The following is a 24,047-nucleotide window of genomic DNA, read 5'->3' as shown; positions in this document are numbered from 1 at the left end:
ATGGGAAAGACAGCGAACAGGTCTGCAGTGTTGGACTGTGAGATTAATGCTGCCAAATACCAGCAATCAAACTAAACAATGAAACGTGCTTTCAGAGTGGACTATTGTTGCGGAAATGTGGTAATTAAGTAGTATTTTTTAGATTAAGTAAAATGGTAATTATCATAAGTATAATTAGAGAAACAAGCGCTGCTGGTACATTCGCACCCCTAATAATTTCAAAGGCTTTCATTCTCGCAGTTGTATCTCACTGGGTCAGTTTTTACGAAATCATAAATTTCACAGTACACTGAGTTGTCTGGTTTTAGCCCATAAAAATACTGATGACAAAAGACGACTGAAAGATGCCATCATGTATAAAGTGAGAAGGTCAGATTCTATAAATTAATATAATTATAAATTAATTCTATATATATATATGGTGTCGCTCATATTTTTTTCTTCACAGTACCATAAACATGGAATTCATAAGAATTCATGACAAAGCACTTCAAAAAATGCCTCACTTTCAATATTTTTTTTAATTTTTAAGAATAACACACTCACTATTTGATCACTTGCAAAACAGTCAGCCAATCAGAAGACAGGGTCAGGGGCCTCTCCTCTCACCAACCACAGAGAAGATATTACGCTAACTACTATTTATCAGGGTTTTTGGCACTTGAAACTCTATCTCCTAACGAATATCAACACCTGAAATAAAATTTGTTTCTCGAAAGCTAAGAAAGTAAATAACTTAGGAGACCTTTTACAGTTTATCCTCGGCAGAGGCAAAAGGATTTGGGATGCCTTTATAATGGACTGTTGGTTTATTTTGATACAGTTAAAGTGTGACATGTCTATGAATTTGGCAGGAAATTTATGAGGGGTTGGCTAGATCTCTACAACCTTTTCACAATTATAGATCAGAATTTCACCAGCTTCTCAACTCCGGTCACACTTTACTGTAGTATATCATTTGCTTTTGCTCAAATTCAGTCCCTGCAGCTTTGTGGAAAGATATTTGCAGCTGCTATCTGAGTATTATTATGTTGAAATTCATTGTTCACTCGCTGCTTAGAGTTGCTGTTGCTTGTGTGTAATGAAGAGTAGCGTTCACAGTAAACTAAAGCTGCAAAAAACTTTTCAGTGAGGGTGGAGATGTGAAAGCTGACCAAAATAAACAAACAAACAAAAAAAAAAAAAAAACAAGATAACATCTTATAATTTTAGTTCACTTTCAATTTTTTTCCAATAATAGAGAGCAAGACTGTCAAATTAATTGCATTTACAATAAAAACGCAAACTTCCTTTTTTTTAGCTGTGATGGATTGGCAACCTGTCCAGAGTGTACCCCGCCCTCACCCAGTATCAGCTGGGATTGGCTCCAGCAACCCCGACGACCCAGAAACGGATAAGCGGTCGAAGATGAGTGAATAAATGAAACAACTTCCTTTTTTAGTCTTGGCAGAGGTTTTATCACAGCTTACTTTCTGACCAGACATCATATACCACAGCTTCTTTTATATCAAGCTGTTTTACTGCACATTCAGTCATACTTTGAATCAATGAAAGTGACTGCAGCAGTGTGAAGTGGTTCTCCATAACTCCCTGGAGCCTGTTGATGTGCTGGTCTCATGTCTAGCATTAAAAGAATAAGAAGTAGAGAGAAGTTTCTAAATTGGTAGTTTGGCTGTTCATAAAATAGAAGTATGAGCAGCAGTGTGACTTTTGAGAGTACAGAGGAGGATAATTCTGTAAAATCCCCAAACAGACAGTCTATGAGGGACACACTGGCAGATGAAGAAGTGGAGAACAAATGAAAGAGTTAGTTTGGTGGACACAAATTCTTTATCCACAACTATTTTGCCATTTCGCGTGCACGCAGCAGAATATTTGCGTGTGAGCGCATGACTGCGAGCCCAGAAAAAGACTCGTGTAAGTTGTTACTTATGATGTGTCACCTGTCGCCCCTGGAGGTTAACACAGAATCACTCAGTGGCTGAGACATTGTCAATGACAAAGAGTTCTGCAAAGCAGGAAAAGGGAAATCAGTCACCTTAGGTGTCAAGAATGTACGGAATATTTTATCATCTGCATGTTTATTTGATGAGCATCTCCTCCTGCGTGCCGACACGCAGCTGTGGTGATTGGACTCACAATCAGTCGCAGAGTCTGAGCATGTAAGTCAGAGCTGAGATCACCCGTGCTGTATTTTCCTAATCAAGTTTATTAGAAGGTGTGCTGTTGGAGCCAGACTGACAGCAGCCAGGGATTGTCAGTCCACTGACTGTGGCCCGCAGGCTGTCATTGTGGAGAAATTGCAGAGAGATGAAGGGGTCAACAGGGTGTCAGAAGTGACTGGAGGCACTGAGGTGTTACCATGCCGCTGGGCTCTGATCAACCACGCACTTTTTCCAATTTAGACATTTTTCGTTTCATTTTCATTTTTCTCCAAGCCCTCCTTCATGCTGTAGCGCCTTACTTTAGCGGAGATGCAATAAACATTGAGCTTCAGTGCTCTGTTCTTACTTGTGTTTTCTTTTGTGTACATCAGCCTGAGAAAACAAAACAAACCAAAGAAGAAGAAGAAAAAAAAAGCTGTCTCTTCCTGAAAACTGACGCGTCCTGATGATAAAACCAGCTGCTTCTATTAGGCAAACAGTGCTTAAATGGCACCTCACCTTTGATAGATACGTTTCACATCTTCCCCCTCTCACTGTGCTGTTGTAGGTTGCCCCCATTTTGAAGAGCAGCACGTTCTTAGTTCTAAATTCACAAAGAGGCATCGACTTACCTCCTGCCTGTGATAAGTATTCAGTAGTAGACAGACACAGCCCGTGGGTATGCCTTTTGCTCTAGCTAATATAGCTTTTTCTCTGCACCTCCCTTTCCCTCGACTAATATGATACATAAATGTTTTTAATGCGAGAGCAGCAAAGGGAGTCAGATCAAAGCCCCCCAGCTGAAGGAACACAGAAGGCGGGGCTTGCTGTAAGTTGGCTTTGCCCCAATGGAGTCCTGTTTTGTGATGGGTTGCAGTCATAGGTGATTCTCCCTGCCAGTTGGCCACTGCGAGCGTCACCTGGATTACACTGATTCACTGCCCTGCATAATACAGGGAGCGATTTGGAATTGCACATGGACCTGAGGGGAAAAGTCCAATTAGCATATGTATGAGCTGAGTGGAGATGAGGAAGCTCGAGCCAAAATAATCTCCCGGCATTTCACTGTCATGTTACAGGGGGGTTAACCGTGGGCCCGCCTCCTTTCTGCAGCAACCACGCAGTGACAGCTCTTGCCGGAGTTTTCTTTGCCGCAATGGCAACCTAACGCTGGGGTTGTTATGCTTCAGAAGTTGCAGCAGGGCACCTCTTGCCACTTTGCCCGTTAAATAACACCAGTAAGCCCGCAGTAATGATGCTTCAGGCAGACAGGTAAGCAGATATTCCAACATCAGAGGAATGTATCCTCTCGAGAATCCAACGAGGCCGGCCCCGGCCTCTGCAGGGCTGAGTTGACACAGCATGGCCTCACCTGAAGTAATTCCCTCCTGAGTCGTGAATCAGGGTGTGCCATTAAAATACCACACTAATTAAAGCAGAAAAGATGCACAGCAGCTGGCAGGAGAGACTGAGCTGACACCCGGAATGTAAAAGGTGGGAAAAAAATAGGGCTGAGTGCAGAATGCTTGATAAGAAAGGATTATATATGTATTCATTTATTTATTTCCCCTGACTTTTCCCCACTGCCGCCGCACAGACCGCTGCCTGCGACTGCCCAGCCGCTAAAACAAGTCCCTTGGCACACGTGTTTGGGAACGCAGATGAGCTAATGCTCGTGTAAATAGCCCACTTTAAATGTAGGAACGTTGGCTTATTCTGGACCTGCCTGACAGAAACACTGATACAAGCGTGAAGAGATAAGTGTTTGGGAGAAGACCAGGAAGAGGACGAGAGCTGGAACAGGCTTGTGAAAGCCATCCCACCAGCTTTAGTTATGACAAGCTGCCATTTCAAAGTTTCTCCCTGCATCCAAGAGAGAGTGAAAAAACAGCTCCAGTTTTTAACTGTGTCGCAAGATTTTTACACTTGGGGAGTTTTGTCTGCTCTTCTTTCTTCTTTTTTTTTTTGTCTTGCACCCTCTCCAGTTATTAAATCAGGCAGAAATTTTTTGCCCCCCAGAGGTAGAGGATGATAAAAAATTAGTTTTGGAGGGGAATTCTTTCATCTTTTTTATGTGTGTGAAACAAAGAGAGTGGGAGACAAAGGCGTTATCAGAGGCTGCAGCTGTGTTTTAGGAGCCTGTCCTTGGGAAGTGGGCTGGTGAACTTTTATAGAGGCCAAGGTTGTACAGTTAAGCTCCAATCACAAGCTTATGACATGCACTAACTCTCAGACACACAACACAGAGTGTTGAAAAGGGATCAAGGGGAATCGATTGTTTTTGATGCCATACCAAATTAAGCAGCATTGAACAGCTTACATAGTTCTGTGGCACCTCCAAGCGCTTCTAAAACTGCCGCTTGGCATCGAAACGGCGAAATCAAGAGCATGCCACCTTTTAACAGTCACTTTTTCGTAAACTGTGTGTATTTGCTCCAGAACCAGAAAGATTTGTTGACAGTGTGTTCTCGAATTTATAAGAGAAACATAGGAAAGTAGTGGACAACCTTGCTTTTAATAACTATATTGTTCAGATTGGTTTTGTTTTTGTGACACTGAACCTTAAGCTACTTCCCCTTTCCATCATCTTAAACACACCAAAAGGGACTAATTGCTTTGGTCTGTCAGTCAGTTTGTAATAATTTACCTCAGCATTTGTGCTTTGAAAAGAGGTGCCACTGAGTGCTTCTGAGTTGACATATGAATCACAGGGCCCCACTCAAGCTCAGTCGGCCCCCTGCTAAGTCATCTAATACCATAATGGTCGCAATAATGATGGAGCCATGGGTGGCGCATTACGTGGGACAGGTTCCATGACAGCATCCCCCCCACCCCTCTTGTGGTGGAGACTACAAGAAAAGAAGTTTCGGTGGATATTGGGTGTAAAATGCAACTCTTTCAATTTTCACCAGCACTCAGAAATTATTTGATGGCTCCGTTGACTTTTTCCTTCAATCTGGTCATTCATGCGTGAAGCTTTCAAAATGAAAATCACAGTGAAGCCAGGCTATCGTCTCACTTTTTCTGGATACCAGATTGTGCCCCATCGTAGTCATCCTGCTTTAAGACCTCCATTTTTCACATATGCAGTAGCTCCCTTTTAATTTCTTCAAAATATTTTCATTGACATATTCGCAACAATAAATTCAGGGTGTCAGGTTATCAAATTAGTTTTTGTTTTTTGTTTTTTCATTTTGCCACTCTTCTGATCAAGTCAGGTCATATCAGCCCAGCCGGAGCCACAGTACAGAATTATAGCTGCAAGAATTGAGCTCTCGTTTTAATGAAGTCATTCTGGAGCTATTGCGTGAGAAGGACAGACTCACGCAGACACCTCTCTGTGATGTTCACATTTCATATCTGCCCCTGCCCAGAAGCTTGCCATTTTTGAATTATTAAGCAGAGGGCTCTCTCATCTCTTCGACTGTTCCTTTTTTTCCTCTCTCTCTTTCTCCATTCTCTGCGTTTCCTTTCCCTCTTGTTCCCTCTCACCATCTCTCCCTTCATGCTCTTCTTTTTCTCAGTCCTCCATGTCAGTTCAACCAGCTTTAGCGTTGGCAGAAGCTGGCTTTCACTAAGATGCAAATGGCAGCCTTTGAAGGAGCACACTGGGAACGTCAATTAATCCAGGCATTTGCTTGCCTGAAAAAAAGCAAGGCTGTGCAACCATTGTTAGTAGACTGTTTCATCTTTACTGTGCTACAGGGCCATGTTTTTATCTTCTGCCCGCATGCCACTGGATTCAGCGGGCTCTTCAAAGAATCGGGATATATCAGGATAGGCACAAAGGCCAGGAAATGACATAGGAAAGCTCAGGAAGCAGAGGTGACACAGGACTAGAGCTGCATTGCATATTCCATCATGTCCCTTCTCCTTCCTAAAGCCTCTCTAACATGAAACCTGCAGTTCTATGTAGCTATACTCTTAACTTACATCCCTGTCACCTATGCCCTTTCCAGCCCCAGACCTTTCTCCAACCTCGACTTCATATTCCTCCGACTCCTCAGCTAAGTATGACCCTGTAACTCTGCTCTCTGTTTTTTGGGTGGTCCGTCTTCAGATATGAACATGCCGAGCCCATGCTTGGATAAGGTGTGCGATCATGGGGCAGTGTGCGTTGTCAAGAACAACGAGCCGGTGTGCGAGTGCCCAGAGGCCTGCCCGCAAATGTCCGACCCGGTGTGCGGATCCGACGGCCACAGCTACGGCAGCCCCTGTGAGATGCGAGCGATGGGTTGCGCCCTTCAGAAAGCCATCCACATCCAGCACAAAGGACCATGCGGTGAGTAGCTGCACAGCCACAAGCCACAGAATATTGTATATCAACATGGTGGCATCCCATTCATGAATTACCAGTCAGCATCATGTTCATGCATTATAGAGTCACATTACAGTGCAGTCATGAAATCGCTCTGAAACTGTGAATCATAGCTCGCAGGTAGCAAAAGATGAAAACCTTGTAAAAAATAACTGAGTTCATATTAATTAATACTGCTACACTACCTCAGGAAAAAAATTATAATCCACAGACATTAACAGTTAATATAGAGAGCGTGGAGCATTGCAAACCCCTAGGGCTTAACATTTTTAATCCAGCAAACGCAAAACAATGCTTTATACACCTTTAGGCATCTTAGAGATTTGCTGATCTCTTGTTGGTGACACGCCGTCCCTTCCCTCATACTCTTCTTCGGCTTCCTCTACACAAACACCAAGACAGCCAATTACTTGATGTGACCTTTAAATGAAGGTGCGCTTGTCTCCACGAGAAAGAGAGCCCAGAGCTCTTCTTCTCTGTAATTGGCTAGGAGTCACTTGGCTTTGTCTTGCGGTGTTGGAGTGTCAGCTAGTTATTAGTACACCAGCGACAGCGCAGCTTCAAGTGGTAAAAATACGACCAGATCCACTGTGCAGGCATACAGCCACGCAGACTGATTTTCACAGCTTGGTAAACCTGCTTAGTGAATACTCATGCTACCTTAATGCCACTTTGCAAGGCCAATTTTCCTATAAAGTCAAATTGGCAGATGAGCATACTTCCTTTTCCATAATCAAGCTTTTTCTGTATACACAGACACTGGGCAGAAGTATCACATTTATTGGCCTCTTGGCCCAGCTTACAGTCACTATTCACTTGGTTTTTATGGCAATAAATTTCTATCTGGATATTTTCAACACTGTGAAAATTAAAGTGAATTGGCTTCTGCAGTACTGCATTTGTACATGAGCCGAGCAGTTAGCTAAATGATCGATACAAGGGAATTAGTCTCACATTTCTGGTATGAAATTGTGCTCCAAAGTGTGCAGCGTTGATTGTTTTGTAAAATGAAAAGTGGTACGAGATTCCTTTTGTGCAGAGTAGACGGTAGGTGTTGTTTGAGAGGTCCTGTGCCGACTCTTTTCCCTCTCTGCCTACCTGTGTATTGCATCTGTCATCTTTCCCTCCCTGTCTTCTCTAAATTGAAATCCAGCGAGTAAGGATGTATGCCGACAGGAAATGGAGCGAGAGCGTGTTTAGTCGGCGGGCAGGCAGGCAGGCAGGCGGACTCGATTTGGTGCACCCGCACTGCAGGTAGATGGCAGGTCTTTCGGCGCAGGGTCCTCCTGTAGTAATGAATAGTCTTTATTTTAAAAAGTGAGAGGCAGAGCGAGCTGGCAGAGTGGAGGGCCCCTGTCTGTAATCCAGCACTATGGATGGTTCCTGGCTCCCAGAGGAACAGGCCTGCGTCAGCGCAATGGTGCCATAAAAATGCTGAGGCATTGGCTTGCCAGGCGCGAGCCAGCTGAGGAATGATGGCGATGATAATGTGGGTTATTTCTGGGCTGTTTGCACAGCTTTACTGGACTTAATTCAGCACCATAACAACTGACTGACTTAAGCTGTTATCTCACCTAATTATCACAGGCCATTCCCACCACTAATATACTATACATGTTTATAGAGCAAAAAGGAGAGGAGAGAAGAACATATGCTGGCTTCAGGTGGTGCTGGAAGTGCCGGAATTAGAAATTGAGGGCATCAGCAGTGGAAGAAAATTATTGCATCCTTGAATGGCGCAGTTGTAAATCCAGCTTATTACTTTCTTTCTTTTTTTCCCCATTAAGACACTAATTATCCGCCACATGTTCATGACCACTCCATATATCTTTGTGTCCTTACCAAGTAGCCATCAAAAAGAAGTATTGTTATTATTTTTGTTTCCCATTTTATTATTTCCATTGAAATGCGCAAGAATGTGTAAGCTATCAGATTTATGGATTTAAGACTGGAAACCAGAGGCTTAGAGGAGGCAGGTGAGGGCAGCCATAGTTTAAGCAGTGGGAGAGGTGCCAAAATAGTGAAAATAACTGCATGTGTGCTTAACTGTGAGTGTTTGTGTGTGTGGCTTACTCCTGCCTCTTATGGGCCATGGCTATAATTTCATTTCCTTCCCTCTGGGCTGGAGAAATAGTGGTTATCTATATGGCTCAGGTGCAACCCAGTAGCGATATGAGTGACATATTTTATTAATATCCTGAAACCCCCCCCCTCTTTCCTGTGCTTGAATGGTGGGCAACCTCATAAGGTGGACCGGGAGAGGTGCTTTGAGCTAATAGACCCCCCAGCTGGATATCAGACGCCTCGCAAAAAGGGACCATTCATACAGCTTTACCTGAACAGATGAGAGCAGCGTCAGTGGAATCATTTGACAAAGGGAAATAACAAATTTTCCCTTTTTGTCCCACAGGTGTTGGAGATGATATACACAGCTGAGTAAGAAATATAGGTCACCTCAGAGGTATGAGAGTGGTCAGAGAAAGAGTGCAGAGGAATAAAGGAGTGTTGAAAGCAATAAATGTAGGGAGGCAAGGAGAGAGGGGTAACTAAGATGAAGAGGAACAGAGAAAGTGGGAGGTAGAGTTAATAGTGTATTGCCCAGACAGGCATCAACAGGGGAGTTGTTATCATCCAGGCATGTTCACAAAGCTTCAAAACTCAAACCAGCCCACTACTTTCTACTTAATCCTGAGGTAATACTCAAACCCAGACCCCCTCAGCCACAACTCAAAGTTTCCCGATGAGGATATCCGCAAAAAGCTGTAAAGCTAGAGGGCTTAAAGGTTGTTGTTTTTTTTTTCCCCATTTCCCTCCACAATGACTCAATCCTTCTTGCTTACGAGGTCGCTTTTTATCTCTTCTTCTACCAACCTGCTCCATCCTTCATGCCCATATCTAAAACTACAAGTAGAGCTAGCAAAGACAACTGGAGATATCTCAGTGCAAGATCCAGCCTCAGTGGCAGAAGGGAAGTGAAGGGGACCGTGCGGGACAGTAGGAGGTCGTCAGCAAAATAAAAGTTTTATTCTAATGGTAAGATGGAGTGACTTAGCAGGAAATGTAGAAAGACAAGAGGTTGAGGCTTCACATTAATAATTTCCATCTTTGTGTTATCTCGCCATACACAGAACATTACCCAAACACGTGAAGCAGCGACCGACAACACTGAATAATTATATCTGATAAATGAATGGCTGACGTTCATGTTTTCATGACTTATGAAATATTCATGGTTAATGGAAGCTGCTTATGTGACACAATCTACTATCCACTCCTAAGCTGCTAATATTCATTCATTAGAATATGTAAATTCAAGAACCCAGTAGTTGTTTAGTAAACCAGTATATAGTAATTCCTTTTCAATCTTCAAGAGGTTTGAAAATATAGATTTGCCCAAGTAGTAAAATGGTGTACCCCAACAACAGCATAAATGTAGCGCACAGGATTGCCAGACTCATGTCAGCCTTGTGATAAATGTTTACGCAAATATCATCCCGGTCTCCAATGATTTGGGCTCCAGTGCTGGCTCAACGCAAGCCCAAATGTTGTTACATGTTGCTGATCCTCTGCCCACCTGCACTGGCAGAAAACACCCGATCTGGCAGCCACTTATGAGGTCACATTTAGTCTCAGCTTTGAGCTGCATTTGGCCTGAATCGAGATTATTACCTGGGTTGTTTTTGTTTTCAATTTTTTGTTCTCTCTTCAAGTTAGTTTTTTGAATATAGTCAGTACTATATTTTACTAGACCTGGCATGAGAAGCCCTTAAAATGTCTTATATTTGAGTGAACTGAGATATTCCAGGCGCTACAGTCACTAACTTTTTTATTTTTTTTTTTTTTTACATTTTGACTCTGTGACAAATTGACTAGCCTGTCCCTGAGAGTCTGGACGTTTACATCATTGTGAACTTGTCTGCCCCTCAGAGAGGGGAGCACATGGAAACTCGAGATTAGCGGAGACAGATTTTAAAAAATATATCGAGATGACAGAGAGCAGACATCTTAATTTCACGAGTAATGGCAATAATTCTCCCTCTTCTCGTGGCTTTGAACTGAGGCGCCCCCACTTTCCCTGGCTGTTTGCGATGCATGTTGGATGGAGGATCAGGCAGTGTGGAGAGCCAGCTGCAAGGAGCAAGAGCTGATAAAGAGGCAAGGCTGCTGTGAGGACACAAGGACTGATAAAGGACAACACTCATCACCGACATTTCCCAAATGATAGCTGAGGGACCACAGCAATGCACATTTGAAGACACTTTTGTTGCATACCAATTTTACTTTGCTAGCATTTCTTCATGGAACCAGCTTTGTACACAGAGGACATGTCTGGAAAATAGTTCCATTATTATCTAACTTTTCCTATTTCTGAATAGAAGTAGCCAAATCATAAATAATTATGATATAACTAATAATTATGATAGTAGCCAAAACTGAGTGGTACTGCATGCATTTTTTTTTTTTTTTAATTTTATTTATTTACTATACAAATTATTGCTACTGCAGGCAATGTTGTGTATGTTAAGTTCCACGTATTGCTATGTTTAGTTCACAGTGATGGCTGTTAAACCAAGTCGTGAGTGGATGGTGGATAGCTGAATGAAACTAGAAACTCCAAGAGAGCAATAAACAAATGAATGATGCCAGAGGTTGCAGAGGCCAGTCTCTCCTCTCTTAATTACTGCTAAATCAGCGCTGGTTATTAGACTGCCACTAATCAAATGTGATCGTGAGCTGTGCTAATGCAATCCTCCCAGTGTAATTGCTGTCAGAGGAAGATGTGCATCTACTGCTCTGTCTCTCTACCAGGCCTTGTGTCTTCTCGTTTGTTTTGCTGCCCAGCAACCCCACATGAGACATTTGTCAGTCCCGTCATCATTTCTGATCCCGCCTTGATATTCCTTCCTGATATTCCCCCTGATATTCCAGCAGGGAAATGTTGTCTCTACGTAGACGCAGGTAAGATGATACAAGCAAAGCACTCTCCAAACCTTTAGTGCAATCTTTTGGTGAGGCAATGGAGATCTGTCAGGTTCAATATCCTTCTGTGGAAAAGCACAGTTTTAATATAGATAAATATGACTAACCTTACACAGGAAAGTGGAACTTTTTTCACTCAATTCTGACAATTTTCCGAGAGCCTGGTGCTCAGAACCATCATTAAAAGATAAAGCTGGCACCATACGTCCTCAAAGGATGGTGGTAGCCAGGTGAGGAGCAGTACCTGCTGTCACTAGATACAGCAATTGGCATTCAGGTCAAAGAGCTAAATTCTTGTCTCATCAGAACAGCAAATCTTTCTGCTTCATGCTTGAAGTGTCATTTGGCAAACTCCAGCCAGAATGTGGCTTTTTCTCAGGAGTAGTTTCAGGTCTGACCACTCCCCCATAAAGCCCTGATTGATTGAGTGCTGCAAAGATGTTCGTCCTTCCATCTCTTTCCCTCCAACTTCTTCTGTTTTTGCAGGGATTTTCAGAGGCACATTGTGTTCACTTATTCAGATTCAGCTTTAGAAAACGTGGTTTTGCGGTGTTTCTAAATATCCTCAGTGACGTGTCCTTTTTACAGTCCTGGGAACATCCAGGACTATACAATCTTTCTTGACCCCCCTTTACACTGATGAGACACTCGGTAGGGAAACTTTGCATCTCTGCACTTGTATCTGTGCTGCTACATGATCATGTGGCACTACACAGCTTCCAAGAGCAAGAGAAGGAAAAAACAAATGCAACAGTTTTATACTATTTGCTATTTTAACATTTCATAGTTTCATGGCCATTGTCTATATAACACAAAAAACTCTGAGGACAACTGAGTCAGTATGAGATTAATGTGTGAGAAAAATAGCACATTGGCACCTTTATATTATATGTTGTTCATTATGATTTTATGTGAATATGTCCAGTTAAAGTAAAAATGAAACTGCAAAGTGCACGATGTGCAGTCAGACAAAAACTCCAGGTCAACGGCAGATATTTCCATCCACGAGGCTGCCACACAAGCAAAATATAAATATTGTGAAAGTAGGTATTCAAATGTGTGATAATCATAGCAGAGTAGCCACCAAAGTTGTGTAAAAATGCCTGAAACCTTCCTCCTTATCTCCATCTAGATGAGGCCTGTTCCAACTGCTCTTTCGGGGCAATCTGTGACGCCCAGAGTGGACAGTGTGTGTGTGCATCCGAGTGTGTGGAGTCCCACCAGCCTGTGTGTGGCAGTGATGGCACCACGTACAACAGTGAGTGTGAGCTACATGTGCGGGCCTGCAAAGAACAGATGGACCTCCGTGTGGTCAGCCAAGGAGAGTGCAGTAAGTATTGTGTGTGTTGGTATATTATGTGAACTCATGCTTACATTTCATATTTAACGGTCAACATTAAATACACAATTTAAAATATTTGTGCTGTAAGTGTGAATCAATGTGAAGTCAAGTTTAGACAATGATATAGGAAGCGTTTTCTCCAGCTTTGAGTTAGATCCTTGAATAAAATCAAATGTTAAATGTAAATTGTCCACTAGTAAATGTAAGCAGAGCTCATCAAGAAACTGGTAGACAAAATCATATTCAAATAAACTTGTCAGAAATACAATTACGGGATGCTCAACTGGGGAATTGCTAAGGCCGCATGTATTTATATAAGTTGGCACGAATGAACGAAGGAAAGAAAAAGAGAATTGCATTTCAATATCTTTCCCACAGATGCATTTTTAAATTCCACTGTAGATAAAATCCATCAAAACAATTAATTTTTTTGTTGTTGTTGTTGCACTGACTGGTCCCCCTGTTGTATGTCTAATACAGAAACATGTGGCAGCACTATCTGTGCCTGGGGTGCCCGGTGCATCCAGAATAAGTGCGAGTGCCCACAGTGCTTAGATGAGACCTTCTCCCCAGTGTGCGGCAGCGACGGCACTACCTACAACAACAAGTGTGAAGTCCGCCTGTCCTCCTGCATGCAGAAGAGGAGAATTGATGTGGCAAAGCCCGGCAGCTGTGATGAAGGTAGGAAATGGACTTTGAAATGGTGTAATTATATTAACCAATCGTCCATTGCAATGGTGCAATTATCTTTATCAACTGACCTGCAATACGGTATTCAGTCATCTGTGGATTTTCATAATGGCTGCATATGCCACCAGCAGCCTTCCAACGGCCCGACACAGCACAAGATGAAGTGAAACCCACACTGCCGCCGCCATAAAAAGCCTGTTACAGGAATAGAAATTACTTCTGGGTGATTACGTTCAGGTCAGCTGTACATTTTAGAAACGATAATCTTCATGCTTTGGCTGTCATGTTTGTTTGTTTATCAGTGCATCTCTTGCTCCATTTCTTTAGCCACAGTAAATTCTTAATAGTGGTCACGTTCTTTATTCACCTTGACAACTCAAACACAGCAAGCTTATAAAAAAAAAAAAAAAAAACCCTCCCTGCCTTTTCATCTTCTTATCAACTGTAGCTCTTTAGTTTTTTCCCCAACATCCCTGCTGTTTCAACAAATTAAAATTTTTGAATTGGTCCTACTTTGGTATGTTTTCATTTGCCCCTAAGCCTCTGTCATTGAAACTGAGCTCTTCCAGGGCAAATAAATCAAAAGATTTCACTTATTCAAATTCTCTTTACAGTGCCACGTAAAGCATGCAGCTTCAATTTTCTGAGCTTTTTACATTTACGTTCAATTATTTAGACATTAGGCCATTTTATCTGAAGTGGCTTACATGTGAGGCAGTGCAGGGAAAGCTCTCAGTGTAAGTTAGAAGTACTACATGGCAAAGTGCAATGAGATGAGGTAATGATGTGAACACTAAGATTCCAAATACAGATGAAATTGCATGTGTAGTCAAACCAAACATGCAAAATGTTAATGTGCATTTTGTGGCTGATCTACTAAGAATGGTTGTGTAATGAACAACATGTGTAAACATTGTAGAGGCGACACCATTTGAATGAGTGTGTTTATGTGTGTGAATGGCTTCTGCCGTGTATACTTCTTTTTCAGTTACAGCAGCCGTATGTGCACAATGCTGGGCAGATTAACTGCATTTTCTCCTCCCTGTATTTTGTGCGTATTAAGGCAAAGGTGCTAAATCGACAGCGCCGGCTATTTTGCTCGTTTTAAAAGCTGCAGCTCCTTAATGCGCACCCATCGTTTCCTGGTGATATCAAGCTTGCACGTGTCTACACTTGCAAACTGTTAGTTAGTCGGGCCCTTAGTGTGGATAAGGCATGTTAGAGAGAGGAAGGAGGTGCTCGAGAGATTAAAAGTAGTCTGCTTGAAAATACCGACAGGTAGTGTTTCTCTTCACTGACATGGAGAATCACAAAGCAGAAGTTAATATGGAATGTAAGTGAATTTCAAGAGAATCTCAGCAGACTGATGTGTTTCTCATATAGCTTCTACAGAATTTAGCTGTTTAGTGTTTTCACTTGTATTATAATGGGCACTGCAGTCATAACTATTAAATACCAGTCTTGATTTCAGAATTTACACTGTACGTTTTATCAAGCACCTCCATTCAATTATGCTTAAATGTCGATGGCACTAAAATTTGAGTGTCTCTAATTTTTATGCCTGTATGGTCATATTCCTCCACCTTAGGAAGAGATTAGATCTGATTCACTGTGTAAATCATGTCTTGATCTGCACTGACAGACGAAGTCATGTTATCACAGGCCCTCAATCGGCCCATATTGAGAATGCCTCCGGAGGGGGCAACATGCTTGCCTATGGATGTCATGCAGATGGCAATGATGCTGTTCCCCTTTGACTGCTGGGTCATCGCAGCGAACGTAGTCATCCTTCGACAAGGTGTGAAGGAGAGCAGATTGCACCTGCCAGCAGGAGCAAACGGCTGAGGAGAGAAAGCAGGGGGGTTCAATGGAGGACTGAGCAAAAGACATGAGAGGAAGCCACATCCATTTTGATTGCTGTAGCCGGGGGTGTTTCCTTCTCTTCATGTTTCTTTTTCTCTGTTTCTGTCTGCCATTGTCTATCACATTGGCCCAAGGCCTTTGAGCCGAATGGCACTGCCAAAGCTTCTTGTGCTCAATTTAGCATCGTGACCTTTTTTGTATGTGGAGCATGAAGAAATGTTAAACTATATGCCTGCGATGCAGACTTAGTGTCACTACACACACATTCATCCACACACTCTATCATTATTGTCTACTCTTTGTCTGGAAGAAAGCAAAAACTACCCACCCAAGGGCATTTCTTCGCTGGTGGTGCTCGATAGATTACTATTTTCTATTTTGTTGTCTCCTTCATATGCGCTCTGTACGTCCTTTTTTTTCCCATGAATTGCTCATTTTGATTCAGAGAAAACCATCAGGTGCATCTTTTCTTTTCTTTTTTTTTTTTTTTTTTTGTAGCCGCTGTCTGCCGTTCCACCCACTCGTGTTTCTCTCCATTTTGCCCTTTTCCCCAACAAAATTGTGCCTCTGAACAAATGGTGCGCTGATGCTTTCACAGATAGGGGTGAAGATGAGATTGTCTCAAATCAATAAATTTCACATTAGGCACGTCCACTAGTGCTGTCTTGATCTGCAGGCTACTTCCCTTGTCTTTTCAGCCCCCTTGAAGCGGAACTAGATCTTCCACAGGAAGTCTGGTGTGATTGTAAAAAGATCCAAACCAAATTGCTGTTTTCCCCTTTGAAACGTCTGTGTTGGGCCGTGTGAAACCTTTCGTAAGCTTTAAGCTATATTCCATAAAAAGGATTTGTATGGGTGGTAGGTTTTGGCAAAATTAAGGTGTATATATTCTCTCATACAGCATCCTGTCTGGAAATGTGAGACTAGAGACTGTCTTTATAGTAGACAGCACCAAACCTCTACATAACTGCCGCATACCTCATATTGTAAAGTAAGCCGGGAGAGGAAGTGAACGTGTGATTTATTCGCTTACGAAGACCTGACTTAAAAACCATCCTCATTAGTCTTGTTGTGGGTGAGGGGGGGGGGGGGCAGAGCATAAAAATGGAAGTTGTTTCCTCCCACCTTTTATTTAACAGTAATGAAAAATGACAGTGTTCCCACTGTTGCCCATACAGGGAAATTTGTCACCTGTTTAATTTCACACTCAGGTAGGCCTGGCCTCAGCTCCTTTTCTAGACACTGACAAAGTGGTAACTGAGAGCAGTGTATCACCTACAGGGGCCCAGGCACCTTTTTTTAATTGAATAATACATTTAATAAACAAGATTATGAGAGCAGGATCATACAGTTATCCACAGTCCACTCCCTGCACCATAGATCGCACAGATCAGATCAAACACATGAAAGAGTGTGGGGAAAAAAGCTACATGGGTGGCTGGCTCGGTCAAGAGCTCACTGGAGTGAAATCAGTGGATTTTTCCTTCATGGTCCATCCATCACATATATTGTAACCTTCTGCTCAGGCAACAAAACTTTCTTCCCTGCCAAGCACTCCCCCATCACTTCTCTCCACCAGGCGTGATGTTCCATCCTTACCTTATGGGAACTTAATTTGGATAAACTCGCTGTCACATCCATGAGGAGCAGGTCAAACGAGGGACTGATAGATTGAAACCGATAGGAGAGTAAACAAAGTCAATTTTCACCACAGCGCATCCTTCAGCAAACACGGTTGCCGTTCTCGATCTTTGCTATGTTGTACGTGCCACAGTCGAGGAGGATTTATTTCAAATGATAAATCTCCGCGGTGGGTTAGGGACACACACACACATCTGTCCAGCTTTCACAATAGTAACTTCTCCATCATTCTTTTGTCATTTCCTCTGTCAAATCCTAATGCATTTTTTCGTCCCTCTGTCTTTCATGGATATTATCCCTATGCGATTCATCCCCTCTCTCCTCAGCGCCAGTAAATTCTGTCTTCTTAATGGAAGTCTCTTGGCTAAATTGAGTCGGGATACTGACATGATTGAGTAAAAAGGAACGGATGGGCAGAGCAGAGAGAATAGCTGATGCAGCCATCTTAGCTGTGGATGTATTAATTGAAAGGTTCATTGGCAGTGTGGGTGGCGGGCACATCAAAGAGCAGCAGCTAATTAGGACCCCTCTTCGTCCTTCGCTTTTATTTATTCCATTTTAATATCTTGACTCTTTTATTTATTTATCACTTCTCTCTGTGTGAGGACCTGAGTGGCATATGAATCGGCTACTCCAGGCGTTTTCTTTTTTTATTGCCTCCTGCTGAGCTGGCGTATGGTACACAGGTGGCCAGCTGCCAGTTCCTCAGCTCTCATTATTTCTCTGTGCGCTGTTCTTGAGTCAGGTGACTCCTTTTTTTTTTTTAAGGTAGGCACCAGAGGCCAGATACCTGAGAGAATGTCACACAGTATTACAACATTGCAAGAGCAAATCAAAGTGAAAGCAATCATTTGGGAGGCTTTTTAAGGACTTTTAAAGGAGTTGCTCTGCTGAGCTTAAAATGGCTACCACTTTGAACCAGCAGAGCGAGTCCTGATGTTTGTGGGGGACTTTAGCCGAAGCTCCAGCTCCATTGTTGAATCCACAGCTAATATAGTGAAGCTCCTTGACTGTATTGACCGTTGAAAACTGTCACAGCCCATTTTAGATGACCCATCTCAAAGAACCCGGCTGAGCTTCAGCCTCCACTGCCCCCTCTCCTGCACTGTGACCTGCTCCATAATCTGCTTTAGAAGATGGGCTATGCTAAGTGGCACTTCCATCACCACGACATCGATTTCACCATTAGAGGTTGTGCATCAATACAGAGAGTTGAATGAGCCTTGAAAGTAGACAGGAAGAGAAAGAAACACCTTGATTATCTGAAGAGTTGGGGGGTTTTATATCTCTCAGTCGAGCTAAGAGCTTTTAGTTGGTTTGCAGTCCTTTTTTGAATAACGAATGTGTTACAAATGAACTTTCTTCCAGCTCCTTGTGTGCCTTTCTCTGTCCTTCTGACAAAATCGCCATCTTTCATCCCGACTGCTTCCATTTCTTGCTTTCACAGACATTCGCCTTATCTCCCTCAGGAGTTCCACTGTAGAGGAACTTTGCAGCTTCCAAATCAGCATCTCCCACTTTACTTTGCCTCCACTCTCAAACTTCACCTGATTTTTTTTTTTTTTTTTTTTTTTTTTTTTTAAATAAATAAATGAAGTCCTGCTTTCTCCCCTTGTGCTCCAGGTCAAAAATCGCTAGTTTTTTTTTGAAAGCACAAATCCTGCGACATTACAGCCTTTTACCAGAAAAATAATGTCTATTGAGAAAAATGCACTTGTGAAACAAATAAGAAGCCATCCAGGGTAGCAGTTAAAGATTTGCAGGGACAACTTTCTTTAACGTCTCACGAGATAATTGCATTTTTTCAGAACACTCTGCAATTAGGTTTGCTCTCATAGCAGGAAGCAGGCACCTATATAAGGTTGACAGCAATTCTGTCGGAGTTAATAATTCCCTCCCTTTTTGTCTCCTATCTAATTGAAATGAAAAGGATGCCTCACCGTTAGTGCTGAGATGTTGTGTTTAATTTATTTAGAGAATCTCTTGTCCTCACTATGGTGGGTCATTATCTTGTTCTATCAGCATTGCTCTTTTTCGCTCTCCCTAGAGCCAGCCTGAGCGAAATGTAAATTGCCTCAACTTTTTGATGCTACTAATGTGATGCAAATATAGGCTTAACCTAAAGAGAAATGAAACTAGGACATGGTTTTCATCTGAATCACTGATTCAGACCAGACATCTCCCTGGTTTGTGATTCTGTGTGTTTATGCTGTGTATCACGCAGAATGTGGCTCAGGAGGATCAGGCTCAGGTGTGGACAGCTGTGAACAGGACCGCTGTCGCACATTTGGTGGCTCGTGGGATGAGGATGCGGAGGAGGACCGCTGCATCTGCGACTTCACCTGCCAAAGTGTGCCTCACAATCCGGTACGGCTGCCTTTAAAACCCACTCCAGCCACTTACATGGTTTAGTCCCTAAATCGCAATAAATTCACAGAGCAACAGGTCAGTCAAAGTGGAAAACACAGACATCAGGCACACACTGCTGCCGAAGTATTCTTGGGAACAGCTGTGTCTCCACAGCTCTGACACAAGCGCAAATCAGTGTATATTGTAAGACTCATATTGTTCTATCAGCAAAGAAAGAAAATCTAATTCTTTAAAGACATTTTCAGACTTATTCATACTATTAAAGTATCATCTATCTATTTAAATTGTCAAAGTCCATAAAGTGCAGTTGAGAGGACAAAAAAAAAAAAAGTGTACTTTGATTTAATGGAATCCGTTTCCAGAAAGAACTACAGAGCAGTCTTTTGTTAAACCATTGCATGCTAAACGTTTTTTATTCCCTCGTAGGTCTGCGGCTCAGATGGCAGAAACTACAGCAATGAGTGTGAGCTGAAGAAGGCCAGATGTGAGAAGCAAGAGCACCTGTTGATTCAGAATCAGGGTCCCTGTGCAGGTTGGTAGAGAGTGAATGTTGCTGCAAAGCCGAGAAGCCTCACCCACTCAGTGTCATCAGCATCCCATTTCTCCACTCATTTCACCCATTAATGAGGAGTAACAGTCCGCGGTTGGACTGTAATGAAATGAAGGAGGTCATGTCTAAACATCGTAGATGTGTGCAATTTGATGAGGATTTAATTCACAAGGCTTGTTTGTATGTAGAAAGTGACCGGTCCTCTGAGGCTGGCTGCTGCGCAGTAATCTCTCTCACAGGCCCAAGTAATGCGAACATAAAACCAGCTTGAATCAGTGTTTCATCATTTATTCTCTGTGCTGCCCCTCTGTTGCCTTTATTCACTTTGCTTATATGCCTTTTGGGATTCCTGTAGGTGAGGAACGGGAATATGGAGTGATGCATCTGTTATATAACTGCACAGGCTACATATATTTCTGTTCATGCATTTAATGTAAGTGAGCACACGTGCAGCTTATGGCTTCTTGCTAATTGGTTGCATGAGTGTTGGAAGCTAATTCCTGTCTTGCAGAGAGCCAACCACGTTTCACTTCCTCGTTCTACCAAATAATATTTAAAAAAGAAAGCCTCACTGGGGTTTAGGGACATCTCCACTGACACATCATACTATGTCGCACAATTTGTAGACTCACTCACTACAGGGCTTTGTGTGTTTATTACTGTCATTTCCACGAATGTACATAGACCAAGCTGATAGCAATAATGATACATTTTTTCCTGCCCCCAATTTCTTCCAATTTATACCATTAAATTGTGCTCACAAGATTCTTAGTCCTAAGGGTTTCTCTTTACCCCACTTACTTTAATATAAAAGCCCTCTTTCTCCCTGTGCGTGAATGAACAGCATTTATCAGCCAGCATAGTTGCCAGATCGGTGGTTAAGTAGCAAAAGATAGTTCTTCCTCTCCATGGCAGTTTTAAATGAAGAGCTTTTACTCCGATGCTGGCTCAGGTCTTGAGAGCAGAGCAAAAGGCACTTAAGGGATTTTATGTGATCATTCCAGCCTGTTTGATTCCCCATGGGTCAAAACGAGGAGGATGAAGGAAGTTGAAGAGAGTAAGAAAGAGGGTGCTGCCAGTGTTTTCACACACTTTCCTGCAGATTCTTCTCCTTCCTAAGCTGGCCTCCTTGGGCACTGACTGTCACACTTCTCTGCCATCCATGGATAATCAATTCTTTTTTGAAGAGATCTCCACGGGTACGGGAGCTCAGTGCTCTCCTCTCCTACTGGGGGCGGGGGGGAACTCAAATCTTTCACTGCCTTCCACATTGGCTATGTAAGGAGAAACTTCATATGACCTCAACTCCAGAAATGTATCAAAGCATGCAACCGTTTGTGGAATTATGGGTAGTTTGCACACACCCCACAAACAGGAAGCGACAAGGTCCCGTGTCATTTGCTATCTCTCCTCCATTTCCAGCTGTATCATGCAATAAGGCCAGAAAAAAATCTTAAAAAAAAAGAAAAGCAATGATTTTTTTTTTTCCCAGCTTTTTTACATATGATGCCAACAGTGTAATCTGTTGCGTAGATGTTTCTAAAGTTTCCATTCATGGGACTTCCTTCCTCCTCCCATCATCAAGAGCAGCCTGCAAACTCAAATCTGGGTCAGGGATTTCAGTAGAAAAAAAAAATACTGGCTTTCTAGACAGGCAAAAACACGTAGATGTGCCGTTGCAGGGTTATGAAGGACTGACTGCGTTCGCGGCAGGACCTTGACAACGTGAGCGTAATATTACATGTCACAATGAACTGCACTGTGCCAGACAATAGCCACTGGAGTGTAAAAAATCCTTGAAGGGTAGAAGAACATATGAAATTAAAAGTTGTCCTGGTCCTAATATGCTCAGTACAGACAGCTTAATGGAAGGCTGGAAAGTGGCAAGTTAAATGAAGTGTGTCCAAAGCCCATCTCTGGAGTGGAAAAGCACTGGAAAAAAGAGTGAGCCGAGTCATCACCATTAGGCTGAAACTCATATCCACACCAGTAACAGTGTGATTTATAGCCCCCGTATCTCCGGCCTCCAAACTCCAAATGAGCAACACAAGAAACACAAGAAAAAGAGATTGGGAGGGAAATAGGGAGAGACAGAGAAGAAAGGAAAGGAAAGGTTTGAGCTTTCTATCTCTGCAACTTTTCTCAATTAGAGAAAAAAAACTCTCCTTTTCCCCCTCTCCCCTCTTCCCTCTCATTCTTTTGGGGAAGCGCCAGGTTTTGGGAACCAAAAATTTGTTTGCATTTTGTTGAATGCAGTTGCACATTCAGAGCTGTCACACTGGTATGAAGGCTGGCGCCTCAGTAGACAAAGGAGCTCTCCACACACACAGCACAGAAAGAACTGCTTGGCATATTCCTTCACATTATGCAGTTGGCTCTTTTTTTTTTTTTTTTTTTTTTTTTTCATGGGAGGTTGTAGGGTGGCAGCACGATTGTGTAATATTAGACAAGAACAAATGAAGAGAACATGCCTCCTAGTAGGTGGTAAATGTCAGCTCCACACATTCACCAGCAGTGCCATTGTTTGTTTTCACTGGAGGTAATAGCATCATTTCCCCCTGATTTTGAGCTATTGTGGAGAAAGTAGAAAATAGAATTGTTATCTTGAAGCCGGCTGCCAGCCTCTACACCTCTGCCCCTCAAGCCAATCTCATCGTTGGCAAAAAAAAAAAAAAAAGTTACATGTTGTTGTGAGATTGTGTTGTCTAAATCCCACTCAAATGTTGGTGTTCTTCTTTCTCTCCTTCATACCTTGTTCCCCTCCCTTTTCTTTTTCTCCTACCTCATCAGTAGGAACATCCCTGCCTGAGCTGACAGCACCCCAGCACTGCAGTCTGTCAGTGTATGGCTGCTGTTCCGACAACACAACGGCCGCCTTAGGAGTGGAGCAGGCTGGATGTCCCAGTGAGTCTTCATTAAAAAAAAAAAAAGAAAAAACACATATGATCGTATCAGGCTGCATCAGCATTGTCAGCATCGGCTTATTGTCCTTGACTGCAGTCAGACTTCCAAAGTTGCAGAGCGGGAAATGTTTCACCTAATCCAAGGAATAATTATGATAATGTTGCACTGTATCAACAAAAAAAAATCTCCTCATCTGATCTTGACAAACGATAGCAGACAGATGGAGCAGAAAACGCTGCTCCAGGATACAGTATGTGTGGAAGGAAAGAGGGATAGACAGGAAGGCGAACTCAAACCTAAACACAATTAATCCACCATGGCCAACATTTGAGCTGAGTTTACAGTCTCTCTCATGCAAGAGGTATTCAGCCATTCTAGGTTATAAATGAACTGTGTCTATCAAATACAGAGAAACATGAAGTGGGTGATGCTCTGTTCTCCTCAGGTACCTGTCAGTGTAACAGCTACGGTTCCTACAAGGGAACATGCGACCCAGCCACCGGCCAGTGCTCCTGTAAGCCAGGTGTTGGAGGACAGAAGTGCGACCGCTGCGAGCCGGGCTTCTGGAACTTCCGCGGCATCGTAACAGAGAACATGAGTGGCTGCACGCGTAAGCGATCACTTCTTTTTATCGATGCATACTGACCGGAGTACTACAGCAGACGACAGCAGAGGTGGTCATACGTTACGTTATCTGGTCATGCAGAGAGTTTTAGTTTTATCTGGTTTTTGAGACATCACATATCACACCTTTGCTTCAGTGAGATTTCCAAATACAAAAATACGGGGACATTACTTACATGCTGTTGATCATATGAGGTGGAGGTATGTTCATCAGAGCTACTCATCAACAAAGACAGGAAAAACTCTTCTCAAAGTTAAAAAAAAAAAAAAAAGCAATACAGTAGTGGAACTGGTTTTTGAAATTTAATATTGCTATTAATCAGAATTTTAAAACTGACTTGTTGACACAGAGGTTTTGAAATCTGGATAATTAAAACCAGTGGAAAACACTCTAAATCATGCTTTTGAGCCAACACAAGTATTTACGTGTAAGTGCAATATTCATGAAGTTGTACACAGTAATAAGTAGGTTACCTACCAGTTTTTGTTTTTGTGCATATATGTGTGTGGTCTTTTAATCACATCTAAACTGCATTGAAAGAACTTTATTCATTTGTATTCAAGCGACGACTGGGATCAGGGCTTGACCAAGTTGTACCCTGCCAATGAGGTATCATAGGA

The 24,047-nt window shown here is 42.6% G+C and overlaps 1 protein-coding gene across 3 annotated transcripts in view; it reads left to right on the top strand.

The window, feature by feature from the left end:
- The window catches only part of agrn (agrin), a 241,438-nt gene that overhangs the window by 168,229 nt on the left and 49,162 nt on the right, over positions 1-24,047 (top strand). For 2 of the 3 annotated variants that reach the window (XM_029505947.1, XM_029505945.1), the window contains exons 8-14: positions 6,205-6,426; positions 12,575-12,772; positions 13,265-13,465; positions 19,203-19,345; positions 19,775-19,880; positions 22,689-22,802; positions 23,248-23,412. In XM_029505947.1, coding sequence (XP_029361807.1) covers positions 6,205-6,426; positions 12,575-12,772; positions 13,265-13,465; positions 19,203-19,345; positions 19,775-19,880; positions 22,689-22,802; positions 23,248-23,412 — 1,149 coding nt within the window. The remainder of the gene's footprint in view (positions 1-6,204; positions 6,427-12,574; positions 12,773-13,264; positions 13,466-19,202; positions 19,346-19,774; positions 19,881-22,688; positions 22,803-23,247; positions 23,413-24,047) is intronic. The other variant, XM_029505946.1, reaches the window with a different exon arrangement.

Source organism: Echeneis naucrates, chromosome 7 (genome assembly GCF_900963305.1).
Source record: "Echeneis naucrates chromosome 7, fEcheNa1.1, whole genome shotgun sequence".
NCBI lineage: Eukaryota > Metazoa > Chordata > Actinopteri > Carangiformes > Echeneidae > Echeneis > Echeneis naucrates.
Note: the sequence above shows the minus strand (reverse complement) of the source record. Positions and strands in the feature narration are given on the sequence as shown.